The sequence below is a fragment of the Lytechinus variegatus genome, chromosome 4, assembly GCF_018143015.1.
Source record: "Lytechinus variegatus isolate NC3 chromosome 4, Lvar_3.0, whole genome shotgun sequence".
NCBI classification, from domain to species: domain Eukaryota; kingdom Metazoa; phylum Echinodermata; class Echinoidea; order Temnopleuroida; family Toxopneustidae; genus Lytechinus; species Lytechinus variegatus.
In genome coordinates this window covers 21825974-21840487 of record NC_054743.1, presented here as the reverse complement: position 1 = coordinate 21840487, position 14514 = coordinate 21825974, and the positions used below count along the sequence as shown (strand labels likewise).

General features: G+C 36.8%; 1 protein-coding gene across 1 annotated transcript; it reads left to right on the top strand.

Annotated features, from left to right (window-relative positions):
• Positions 1–4418: 4418 nt before the first annotated feature.
• On the top strand, positions 4419–14198 carry LOC121412603. Its single transcript, XM_041605383.1, has 4 exons — positions 4419–4729; positions 6105–6433; positions 10215–10350; positions 13457–14198. Exons 1-4 carry the CDS (start codon positions 4543–4545, stop codon positions 13630–13632), a joined length of 828 nt encoding a protein of 275 aa, XP_041461317.1. The 5' UTR covers positions 4419–4542; the 3' UTR covers positions 13633–14198.
• The last annotated feature ends 316 nt before the right edge of the window (positions 14199–14514 follow it).

The window sequence follows — 14514 nt, the reverse complement described above, 5'->3', positions numbered from 1 at the left end:
TACCAGCATTTTTTGTCTAGATTTAACATGCAAAGATAAAAAAAACTTGAACACGAACATCTTTCTGACTTACGCTCATCAGATCGAAATTTCATGAGTGAGCAGAAAGCTTTAGATCGGCTACCTGCAGGAGCTCAAACATTCAAGGAATCTCTTCCGATACCGGGTACCCATTCACCCCATCTGGGTTGAGTGCAGCACAATATGGGTAAGTTTCTTGCTGAAGGAACACATGCAATGACTAGGAAACGAACCCACGTCCCTGAGATTGAAAGACGAGTGTCGTAACCACGAGACCAAGACGAGTCGTGGACTCGTGGTTCATGACCGGTTATGACTCTCGTCGCGGCGCCCCCACAAGCTAAACTCATAGGCCCGTATAGCAGGTTTAACTTAGACCACGGTCTAACTCTGTACTAAAATTATGGGAAGCCAAGAAATAAAAAATTTAGTTTATATTTTATATTTCTTATGTGTGATATTTTTTTCCCTTTTGCTTTCATAATGAAGAAAATACCTCAGTTATCATTCCCAGACAATTATGAACAATTTGGGTGTCATATGAGTTAATAAACTGAATGTTTACTGTTGGGGATTTATGCTCCAATTGGCTCTCCATACTTAAACCACAACTTTAAACCTGAGTTTAAGTTAAACCCGACTTCAGAATACGGGCCATAGACCCGTATAGCAGGTTTAACTTAAACTCAGGTTTAAAGTTGTGGTTTAAGTACGGAAATCCAAAAGAATCAAAATTTTATTAAGTTGAACGTTTCTTATGTTTACTGTGCTCTTTCCTGATTCATCGATGGTGAAGACAATATAATCTATGTATACTTCCTAGACAATTATGAATGATTTGAGAGCCAAATGAGCTGAAAGATGATATGTCTACCGAGTGATTTATGTAACAACTGGCTATCCATGCTTAAACCACAACTTTAAACCTACACTGTACAAACGGTGGTGTTAAAACCGACACCAGTTGGTGTTAATAGAGGACCACACCCTGAGGTGTTGAAACCACACCCTAGAGATTGAACATTACACTAAGGAATGTAAATGTAACAACCGAAGGTGTTGTAATAACACCTAGGTGTTAAACTAACACTGTCAATTTAACACCGGTGTAAAATAACTGGTGTGGTACTCTATGTACACCGGTTGACACCACAGTCTTTGCTGTGAAAGATTAAGTTTAACCCGACTTTAGAATACGGCCATGATGTTACATATGTAGGCCTATATTATATAACTTCGATGTGTCCCATATTCGACTGCCTAGGGAGCGTTTCATGAAAGGACTTGTCGGACGTTTTATCCGACAAGTCCCATTTTATCCGACAGTTACTATAGTAACAGTGCCTCTCAGCCAATCAGAATCAAGGAAAGATGTCAGATCTGACAACTTGTCAGACAAAAATGTTGATGAAACGCTCCCCACATTCTGGTCAACCTGCTGCGCCTGTTCAAAGGCTTAGATAGGCCTACAATGTTCAGTATTTTTTAATAAGACCTTTGGAATTTAGCGTTGGCAAGTGACCAGTAGGCCTATGTATATATTTAATGCTAACATGATGTAAAACTTTGCGCCATGGTTGGCTGTCTTCTTTTTTTACCCCAATACTATTTAACATGCAATTTTGAAAACACAGTTTTCATTTTGTTATTGATTTATGAACAAAATACAGACTCTTATGCAAAAAAAAAATGTAAATTGTTATGTATGGGGAACCAAACGTTTCAATTCCAATTTCACACGACCTACAATTTCTTTCCTGTTGGTGCGATTGATTATTGCAGAATTAAAGGGATGCTCCGGGCTGAAAATAATATGACATAAACATATGAAGAAAATCAGACAAACAAATCACTAAAAATTTGATCAGAATCAGACAAGGAATAACAAAGTTATGGCATTTTAAAGATTTGCATTATTCCGGTGACCCTGTTCTAGGCATGTCTTCATGAATATTCAATGAGCAAATTGATGATGTCACATTCCCACTTGTTCTTTTGTATTTTGTTTTATGAAATTAGGTTTATTCAATTGTTTCTACCGAGAACTGAAAAAACTTGATTGAGAACTTATTTAATGCATTAGATATTTATTGCTGCAGCTTATTTCATTATAAAGGAGACACATTAATCACATATATAAGAAAGTGTGAAACAATTATGATTTCATGTAATAACAGGAGGAAAGTGGGGATGTGACATCATTAGCCCACCAAATGAATATTCATAATGATGTGCAGATAACTATATTTTCACAAAATATTGATAAACTTTGATATTCAATAAGTTCGTTATTTGTTTTCGGATTTTGAAGAATTTTTCATATTTTTGCTCAGTGAATTTTAATCTATTTATTTAGATATAAAATATTTTCAGCCCGGAGCTTCCCTTTAAAGGAAGATCTAGAAATTACTGGCTCTGATCAATGACCCTATACTCGATCATGCTCTGATAATGTGGACCGCAGAAGAATTCCCTGAACCACCAGAAATATTTGCCGGTGGCAGTAAGCAGTGAACGAGAACGGCGTAGCAGTTGTCTGATCGTTCGAGTCAACGTCGTCGTATGCCCTTGTTCACTACAGACATGACAGATGCGAATACTTCAGGGGAGCGTTTCATGAAAGGACTTGTCGGACGTTTTATCCGACAAGTCCCATTTTATCCGACAGTTATCATAGGAACGGTGCCTCTCAGCCAATCAAAATCATGAAAAGATGTCAGATCTGACAACTTGTCGGATGAAAATATTGATGAAACCCTTCCCTGGAGTACCATCGCCTGGCGACCCGGTCGGGTGATGCGAGGGTGCAACCTATGCACACATGCCCTTTCAATTGCTTTGATTCCTTTTTACGCGAGTTAGGATATAATATCGATATGTATTTGGAGATCAGAAAGCAATTTAAAATATGATAAACATATAATGCGTCGTACAACCTACATTAACTGTGTGAAAAGTCACTGAAAACTGTGTTTTGAAAGGGAAAGGTTGATCTTTATGCTGAGCTTCAGCGGTTGAAATGACGTCACTCAGTCACGTCACCCGCACGTCGACTGTGATTTAGGAGAACCGCAAAATGAATGTGGCGAGGTTCTCGATTCTGATAGTGGACGTGTGTGAGGACCTGAGGCATATATATATATATATAGGCCTGAGGCATATATGGCAGGCCAAAAAGTTACGTCATCTAGTATCAGTCGTCTATGTCGACGTACGTTTCTAAAAGTGCTCGTACTGTACACATGCGTGACCAAAACACGGGTTTAAAGGGTGGGGTTGTTTTTTTTTAGTTTTAGACGTGGGCCGCGCGTGCACTTGTTAAGGGTATAAAAAAAACACCTGGGTTTTTTTTAAAGCTGGTTTTGTAAGACTGGCCAATTGTCAATCGCGGGGTCAAACGTATTTAGGTTATGGTTTTTCAAAGATTTTTTTTGTAAAGACTATCCATACGTGTTTAGGGTATGCTTTTTCCTTCTAAGCTTTGTCCCCGGGACTTTTTCCTCCACGTTTCTGAAAAGTGTTCGGGTTTTTCACGATTGTGCAGGTATTTTAACCCTAACTGCAATGGCGGGGATGAAGTACCCATGATGAATATTTAAAAAAACTTGTTTAGGGGATTTTGTCGACAACTTGTTTAGGGGCCAAAGTGTGTACATGAAGCCCGCGAAAAACTTGTTTAGGGGATTATATTTCACACATAAAAAACTAGTTAATACTAGAAATAATTTGGTCACGCCCCCCCCCCCCCACCCGGAAATATTGGCTAAACAGACAAAGCAGACAGCCAGGCACGGTGGCATCCTACTAGGAAAACCGTGTGAATTTCGATCCATGGCCTTCTTTAATAGGTTCCTCATTCGAATGTCCACGTCTGGACATCCTGCTACGCGAGTTCAAAGGCTTAATCTTTTTTAATAAGGCCTTTGGAATTATAGCGATGGCAAGTGACCAGTAGGCAGTGGCCAGAAGCGGATCTAGAGGGGGGTGGGGGGGTTGCAACCCCCCCAAAAAAAAAATCCGGGGACTATTTTTTAAATCTTATCTTTTTTTAAAACTTAATTTTACAAATTTTCATGGGGGTTAATTTGGCAACGACCTCTATACCAAAAATAGTGGTGTTTTAGATGCAAGAAAACGCCATTTTCACACACAGATTTTCAAAAAATTTCCCTACTGTGGGAGGGGGACACCCCCTCCCACACCCTCCCCCTCGCTCGCTCCGCTCGCTTGGACTCGGTCGCTACGCTCCCTCGCATACTACCCCAACCCCCCTCCCTTTATAAAAAGCTGGATCCGCCCCTGAGTGGCGGACCGTGACCGGAGGAGACAAAGCATTGGAGGGGCACAGCATTGTTCAGTTTAATGCAAGTGACCCTCCAATGCTTTGTCTCCTCGGGTCATGGTCCGCCACTGCCAGTACTAGTAGGCCTATATGTATTTAATGCAAAGATGATTTAAAGCTTTGCTCAATTTTCTGCACTGATCTTTTCAACTTATTTCGGACATTCAAAGCAAGGCAAGATGAATGCTGACACAGTAGAACTAGCACGGGAATATGATTTGATAAGTTCCGTTTGTATACAGAGTCGACTTCGTGATGAAGCTTTGAAATGGATCGATTTCGATGAAAACGACGACGTACTCGATGTTGGCTGTGGTTCTGGAAGGCTTTGCAAAATGTTGTCTCCTCTTGTAAACTCAGTCACTGGTAAGAAATTAAGCCATTTCATTATGAGGTATTGAAAGTTTTGCGTTGCTTTTTTTTTTCTTTTGTGCTAGGCGCGGCTCTGTGAGGGTTATTAAGCAAAGCATCATTCCCTGCCATATCTCCTACCATACCTTGTATTACGATTTAAAGTCTCTAAAATGTGAAAATATCGCTCTTGAAAGTAGGATATTTTTTACTCGAACTAGGCTCACTCAAGTAAAAATGAATATATCAAAGGACAAGTCCACCCCAACAAAAACTTGATTTGAATAAAAATAGAAAAAATCAACAAGCATAACACTGAAAATTTCATCAAAATCGGATGTAAAATAAGAAAGTTATGGCATTTTAAAGTTTCGCTAATTTTCAACAAAATAGTTATGTGAACGAGCCAGTTACATCCAAATGAGAGAGTTGATGACATCACTCACTCACTATTTCTTTTGTATTTTATTATATGAAATATGAAATATTTTTATTTTCTCGTCATTGTCATGTGAAATGAAGTTTCATTCCCCCCTGAACACGTGGAATTCCATTATTTTAACATTTTGTGCTTCAGGCAAGGAGGTCCTAATCGTCAAATTCGTAAAAGTTGAAATATTGTATATTAGTGAGTGACATCATCGACTCTCTCATTTGGATGTAACTGGCTCGTTCATATAACTATTTTGTTGAAAATAAGCGAAACTTTGAAATGTCATAACTTTCTTATTTTACATCCGATTTTGATGAAATTTTCAGCATTGTGCTTGTATGATTTTTCTCTATTGATTCAAATCAACATTTTTCTGAGGTGGACTTGACCTTTAACAACACAGGTCCATTTCCTCACCTGGACCAGTCTTGTCCCCATTATCTTCTTCTTCTTCCTGAATCTCTTCCTCCGTTGCTTTCGGAGATCAACCCAATGAAGGCAGTCATGGCAGTAGTATCCAATGTTCAAATCATCCAGGGGGTCAGACAGCTATAGGACAAATCAATAATCATTTCATAGACAACTTAGTTTAATTGTGGCTATATCCCGCCCCTCCCCCCCCCCCCCCCCCACTCCGGTCGGAAGGACCGCATGATTGTTCCCAAAATGTCCTCATCATACATAACAATCATGTGAAAGTAATGAATAATACAAAATCATTAATATAATTGAATCGGAATCCATGCAAAACAAATTTAAAATGATCATTTTAAAAGGAAAGTAAGAATCGGTCTGTCATATATTTTTAACGATTTATAATCACAAGGATTAAAATACAAAATAAAATCTTACATAAATAAATCTCTCTAAATATAATCATACCATTCAACCCCCTGTACCTGCCAGGCTATCGATATTTGTGCCTTATAGAGATTCTAAAATGATTTATTTTTTCAGGCCTAGATATCTCTCACGGATTGGTGGAGTTCGCTAGATTTGAAAACTCAGGGCACAATATACGATACTTTGAAGAAGACGCGCAGACGTTTGGTCCTCTTCTTACCGACTGGCGGGAAAAGTTCGATAAAATTCTGAGTTTGACAGCTCTTCATTGGTGCTCTGACAAGAAGAGTGTCTTAAAGAATATCTACCAGTGTCTTAATCCAGGAGGTATATTCCTCCTTGATATCCCTGCACATTGCCAACTTGTTTCAGAATGGAGTCCCTACGGTGAAACCTGCGATGTATGGATTAGAAAACATCCAAAATGGGGGCAATATCTACAGGTATGTATGCAGCATAATAATATCCTAGCCTACAGTTGACAGTTTCACGTATTCATGGTATTGGCTTAATGGCTTCAGTGATAGTAGTAAAGTTAATGTGTGTGGGGTTTGGGGGTTTCAAATTACGTTTTTATTGTAGTAAAATACTAAAATTTTCGACGTCTCCATCAGGAGTATATTCGAAAAGGATTCATATTACGTCTTCGTCAAGGGTTTGTAATAAACTCCTGACGAAGACGTAAAGGCAACATCTCTGACGAAGCAAACCGTCAGCTCATGATGGATTCGGAACTCAAGAACCAGTGACAAAATAGATATTTCTTTATTCGGATCAAATATTTTCACAGAATGTTCTCGATTGCATAATGCTAGTCCAGGCCTGTTGCAGAAAAAGTTGCGTTTGAAAACAACTGAAAATCAATCGCAAGTCACTAACTGTGCATCCCATTGGTTTAAAGTCAATTTCATGTTTGATTAATCACGTTTGGTTAAAGATGTGATGCCAGTCTTCTTAAACCTTCATTTTCCTTTTAGATTTAAATATCGACTCGCGAGTTGTTGGCCGAAAATCTATTAAAAAAAAGAAATAAAAATGAGTGAATGAAGACGTCATTAATTTTATTCAACGCAATAACGAAACTTGGATTGAGAGGTTTTCTGATGAGTTCTCAAAGAAGGCTCATATTTCTTTGTTTAATGAATCATATCGCATGAAATTCAAGCCAGCTGTTTGAAAAAATGCAAATTTACGATTACATAAATTTACGAAATATAGAATAGGATTTAGTAATTTCACATTATACTTAATTAAAGTGTCATTAACATTTTTATGTTGGAAACGCTGTATAGTGTACAATGATTGGTCTGATTATCCTCTTTAAACACTGGCGTTGTAGTTCTAACATAAGTTTGTTTTTGTTTTAACAGCAATTATTGTTGTAGCCGTATGTTCATTATTGACAGCACTCAAAATCTGAAGAGAAGAAAGTCGTTGTAAACAAAGTCCTAGATCAGTGTTAAAACCAGTTCAGTTAAATCCACTTTTTATAGACAATAACAGTACAATGCACCCAAAATTCGAAAGTTCATAGCGAAATATTATACTATCATTGGTGTCTGAGCTTACAATCAGAGCAAAGAGTCCTGTCATTGTTCATATTTCCCTAGATTGAGAATTACGATGAAGAATATGCAGCAGACATGGTATAGAGCAAGGCATTGATGTAAAATCCAAGAAGCAATTCGGTATAACTGTATAATGTGACAAGAGATTAGCTAATCTCTTGTCACAGGAAGAGTCACATGCACACTGGTATCTTTTCAGAGCAATATCCAGTAATGTATATTGAAAATATGCATGGTATTTTGTTAAAAAGTAAAAAAAGAAAAATCTATAAAAATTTAAAGATGGCCGTCATAATTGCTGGCCGTGCTGCCTATGGAGAATATATAGGTACACGCAGCACCCCTGTAATTCTGGTAGATGAGAAAAAAAAATGATAAAGATGTAACCAAAATGATCTCGATTTTTTATTGAAAACTTTTTTTTGCTTGTAAAATTTCTCAGGAGCAAAATGACCTTCCATAATATTTTCAGTGCACTTCTTTTTAATATTTGTTTTTTGCTTGTCATATTTACATCATCACCCCGATCAAAAAATCGTTTTCAGTGCCCTGACACGATACTTCCATCTTTCACTTGAAGTAATATCACGATTTTTGTTTGTTTATTCAATGGCTATATTGTAACGGGTTTGTTGTGATGTAAACTACTGGGTTTCACTTATAATCCAAATGCGAGCGAGCGAAGAGAGCGAGCAAGTTTTCCATAGCTGGAAGAAAGAATGATTATCAAATCGTCATTCACGGGAGTGTAATTATAGGAGAAATTGCGGCGAGTGGGCGTAATGAGCGAGCCTCGAATTTTTTTCTTCAGTCGTTTAAAATGATATGCATTAGTTATTTTTACAGAAGATGATAAGGGTATAAAATCACAACGTAAACTTTAGAAGAATGTGAACAAGAAATATATTTTTTATTATTATTATTTATTTGGTATAATCAAACATAATACAACATATACAAACAATAGGATAAGGAGAGTCACATGGATGCCGGGAAAGGAAAAAGATTAACTAAATAACTATAACCCGAAGGTCTTCCTTTCCAATCCATGTGACTTACAGGAGTAATTTCTTGTCTCAATCATAGTGTTGGCTTCTCTGCCTACATGTATAGGGTCTAAGAAAACTTAATTTATGTCAATCATTTTGCACACATGCTAAATTATTTTATTGCATAGCGCTTTCTTCATTGATACTTTGTCAATCTGGGCACGTGCTCAAATCTAAGTTATGACAAATCAAATTAAAGAGCAAATAGGAATTAATAATGATCGAGTTTTGTTCAGTGAAAACTTATTTGCTCACTAGTTAAAGGTGAGATGAGAAGAAAAACAAAAATAGGACCACGATTATCGGAAATAAGGGTGCCATACAAAATGATCATATTTATAGGCCACCACGGGTCACAATATAAACTTCCAAAAACGTGGAAATATCACAATGATGTATATAAAAAGGAAATATTATGAATAATCTGATTTTATTAGAAGGTGATGCAGCATTCCGAATGTAGAGCAAAATTAATTTTTGAAGAATTAATTGCATTGTTGTGTTAATTGATGTAATTTAAAGTCCCCTATAAATGGATAAAAATCAATGGTAAAGATGAGTTTCATTAATGGCATTGATTTGATCAATGTCATCAGTAAACTCGTACACTCAACTTGAAGAATATACGATGGGCAATATGTATTTTGTACAAAATCCCCCGCTTCCACAAAGATGCCAGGGACCTGTTGCAGAAAGAGTTGCAATCAAACGAAACTAAAAAAATCTTGCGCAACTTGATTTTCAGCCAATGAAGCACCCGTATTTGATTTGATTTATTGTTTTCTTCTGCATCCATAACATTTGTATAGTACATTTTTCATAACATAATAAACATAATATGTTAACATTTTTGGCATAAATTGTAAATAAAGATTACTAAAAAGATAATTCCAGACAAAAATGATTAACTACATGATGTTCACAATTTGCAGGAGAAGGATTGTCATCATTCGAGAATTGCGTTTGATATTTCTTTCTGCAACAGACCCCAGATGACCCCCTCCCCCCCCCTGTGGTTTCGTTTCCATATTCATGAAAGTGTATTTACAGGATGTTTTGATTCGTTTATGATAAAAGTTATAAACATATCTAAAAGTCATTGGAATCGCTTATTAATAAATGGACTTATTGTAACTAAACTCCCATGATGCACTAAACATAAAGAATTGCCACGGAAAACATTGGACTTGTCGGATAAAAATTCCGACAAGTCCTTTCACGAAATGCTCCACACCGGTGCTCCACATGCCAATTCAAGCACTTTAATAGCAAATAAATCCACACGTTAACAGTAGGTTGAACCATTTGATGATTTTTTTTAAAATCTATCTTGAAAAGTGGGGGGGGGATGATTGTACATACCATCTCCCCTCTCCGAAAAGTGAGGGTGTATCCCACATTCCCCGCCGGATTTACACCCGTGGTACGGGTTAAAACTTGATAAGCAACAAAGTGTGAATCTATCAAGAAGCTTATAAATGGCTTTACCGACAAAAAGGAGCACGAATCTCTCAGAATAACATTCAAATTTCATGAATGTTGAGTTGTTGTTTTTTTTTTTCATTATTTTTTGTCCTTTTTTTGTCACACGCAAAACTTGTCTTCAGAGATGCAACTACGAAATTTTTCCAACAAAGAGTACTGAGGGTTTTCTGGACCTTATGAGATCAGTGGGTTTCATCATTGAACATTCAGAGGTGAAGCAACCCCCTTGGATTGAATGGAAGGAAAGTGACATCAAAAGTAAGTTCAGCACGTGATTTACATAGATCAGTAAATGTGGTTCAGGGTCAGGTGACACTTAAGGAACCCGGGTGACGTTATTTCTTTTATCAAGCTAAATAATGTTGAGCAACCCATGGGTATCGATCCTGGGGGGGATGGAGGATAAATCCCCCCCCCCCCAAAAAAAATAAATAAAATAAAATAAAAAAAATAAAATAAAAAAATCGTTTCCCAATTCATTTTTCTAAAGTTGATTTGATTTGATTTGATTTATTGTTTTCTTCTGCAATCTGCATCCATAACATTCGTATAATACATTTTTCATAACATAATAAACATAATATGTTAGCATTTTTGGCATGAATTATAAATAAAGAGTACCAAGATAATTCCAGACAAAAATGATTTACTATATGATATTCACAATTTGCAGGAGAAGGATTGTCATCATAAGCAGATTGCTTGAAAAAAAATGACAATCCCAAACTTATACTAATTGAATTAATACATTTATAAAGCAGAATGGGCATATATTTTCAAATACGAAACATGAATTCATGCAATATTTTAGTATGAAGATGGAGATGATAAAGCTGAGGGTGACGGTGATATGATGATGATGATGTTGATGATGATGATGATGATGAAGGCCATGGAGATGATGGTGGTCATGATGAAGATATTGGTAATGACTAAATCGAAGGAGGAATAAATTCACGATAAAAAGGATACGAATAAAAAAGTTGACAAGTCTGTTTTGAAAACAGTTAGTACATTCATCTGTGTGTAATAATTGAACTTGTCGATATAGGGTAATCTCATGAGCCATAAATAAATGCGTACTTTTAGGCCCTCTCTTATTTTGATGTTGCATAAAAGCAAAATTGTTTTAACAAAAAGAAATATATGCATTATATATTAATTCATAGGCAGATCGAGGAGCCTGGGTCCCCCTATAGGGGGAACTAAAAAAGGGGGAGAAAAAAGGAAAAGAGATGAGAAAAGAAAAAAGGAAAATAAAATGAGAAGAAAGAGGAATGAACAGAATAAGATGAGGGGAAGACTTGGAAAAAAAACGAACTATCATAGCACTATATCAAATTTTTGCTCGCTCCAAACGCTCGCATTGCTTGTTCGATGATATATACCTTGCTCAATAGGCTGATATATTATATAGAGCTTAAATATCCAGTTTTGAAGTCAATATACAAACCATATTTCTTCTCGGACATCGAGCTTTCAATATTTTGTTTGAATTAATCTTTAAAAAGGTGCTTTGTAAAATGTCTGTTTTGTGATCTGAATATCAACATTTTCAGCTCGCGCTACGCGCTCGCATTATTTGATTTGTCAAGTACCTATCCTTTCCGTGTATTCCATAAAGTTCTAAAAATATCCCTCATAAGGGCTGATTGTCAAACGCATCAGCTAGCGCTGTGCGCTCGTATTTTGATTGTATGTATACCTAAATTCTAAAATATCTTAAAATGGCTTTTTCATGACAGTTTATCAATGAAAAATTGCGGCTCGTGATTTGTCCTTGCATCAATCGTTATCCACTTCACAATTTTCCTACACAATGCTTGATATAGTGCTTAAATTCACCATATTTCAGTTCGGAATATCAAATTTTTTCAGCTCATGCTTCGCGCTCGCATTATTGATTTAATTTATATGTTTATGGTCTAAATCTAGAACACGCACAAGCATGTTTATTGAGATACGCAGATTGTTCTTTATCTAAAAATGCTAAAATCTAATTTCAGATCAGAATATCAACAATTTTCTGCACGCGCTTCGCGCTCGTATTATAGGCCTATGTAGGAAGATACCAGCCAAGCTAGCTTTCATGATTAACAAAGTATAAATAGTGTCCCGATTTAGGTAAAAAAAATCTTTTTTTCTGCTTGCGCTTCGCGCTCGCATCAATCGTTTAGTTATATAACCTATCAAGCTCATGATTACAAAAGTGCTTACAATTCTATCTTTTTTTTGGGGGGGGGGGTCAAAACGTCAAAAAATGTTCAGCGCACGTTTTGCCTTCGCATCAGTTGTTATATACCTATCCTTTTCATGTTTTTAAAGTGCTTAGAGTGCCCAGTTTTTGTCTCGCCTGCGTAGCGGAGCGAGACATAGGTATCACTATTTCCGGCGTCGGCGTCGTCGGCGTCGTCGTCGTCGTCAACAATTGTGTTGTACACCCAATAACTTTCTATAGCTTCGAAGTGGGATCACCAAATTCATACCAGAGGTCCATCTCCTGAAGGCACAGGTCAAGTTCGAATATGAGTCAATTCGAAGAAGGTCAAAGGTCAATGAACTTTCCATGACTGGCACTGTGCTGTGCTGTACACACAATTACTTTCTATATCTTCGAGGTAGGATTGCCAAATTCATACAAGAGGTCCATCTCTTGAAGGTGCAGGTCAAGGTCGAATGTGAGTTGAATTTTATTAAGGTCAAAGGTCAATGAACTTTCCATGACTGGCATTGTGCTGTGTTGTACACACAATAACTTTCTATAGCTTCGAAACAGGTATTAAAGATATCTGACTGGTACTGTATGTTCGGAGGCTTTTTGCATCTGTTTGTTCCACTAATGACATGACCTATAGTTTTGACATGCAGTCTCTTCATGACTGCAATATGCAGGCGAGACCACGCTTGGCGTTTGCCTTGTTTTAGGTCGGAATGTCAAAAAAAATTCAGCTCGCGCTCCGCGCTTGCATCATTGATTGTCTTCATGGCTAACGAGAAAAAAGTCCTCAACAATGTTTGGTAATTTAATAGTGAAAGTTGACTACCATATGATGGCCTAAATAGCTAAGGCTAGAAAGTAATTTCAATATGCTCTAGAATGCGATTTTAGCATGTCAATTTCTTGAAAAGTCCCTACCGTGGGAGGGGAATACCGCCCCCCCCCCCTTGCTCGATCATTTCTCGCCCTCGCCGATCATCCCCCCCCCCCAATCATCACAAGAAATCGACACCCATAGAGCAACCCAAAATGTCACAGGGTGAGTGGTTACATGGCCGATATTCAACTCTGATAATATGATTTTTGACAATGTCTTGTGACTTTACCGTATATCGTTATTTCTCATTATCAATATTTGTTATACAGAACAATTACGTTGCGTGTTTTACCCGATAAAGAACATCCCTGTGGAACACCAAGATGAATTCATCGATGACGTGTACAAATGGATGTGTGACGTCACTCCAAAGAGGTCTGGTAATTTTTACCAAGGTGAACTGGGAAGGGCCAAAACTATGACCATTGTGGCTACCAAGGAATGACATTCGTCAGGTTGGTGACCCGATGTAAACGAATGAAGCCCTCGGTTTTTTGAAACACAGGAAACCTTCACGTTTTATGATACAGTAGTAGGATAGATTTATTAGATGTTTATTTTTGGTATACTCTAACCGAATAATCCACATTTTATCATTTTTTCTTTTGCATTTTCCATTGTTATATTTGGTGCATCAACATTAATAATTAATGATATTTTTCTGTCTCCAAATTGGACGGAAAATGTTTCAACTTTTCAAACAGATAGGAAAACCCAATATACATTTTTTTTAAATGTGTAGTCTTTTCTTTATTGGTTATTTTTAGAATAAAGAATCTGTTTTCCCCTCTCGTAAACTTTAGGCTTGTCTCAAGTTTGTACATAAAAGATTATACAGAAATTGTCTGTAAATTTAACATTCTTGACCCGACCCTCCAGTCCAAATAATTGCACAACAATGACTTTAAAATCAAGGACAGCGTTTCTTGTCAATAAAAAAAGCCTTTGATACTGTAAGTGTTTATCAAAACTTAAAATACGATAAAATGATTTAAAAGAATAAAATGATACAAAAACTTTCTCGTCACTTCTTCATGTCAACTGCATTTTTTTATAGTTTTATTTACTGAGTGAATTAAAGGGAAGTGAAAAGACAGTTTCACACTCTGTGCGTGAGTGTAAGGCTTTCTGAGCAAAACAGTAAATTAACTCGTCCACTCACCACATGGTCTAGTTTCATTTAGTCTAATGCTATTACGTCTTTCAGCATTTCCTCTAACAACCATTTGGTCCAAGCATCATTTCGTCTAATCACCATTTCGTCTATGACAAATTTGTCCCATAACCAGTTGGTCTAATATCCATTTATTTTCATTCATTTTGCACA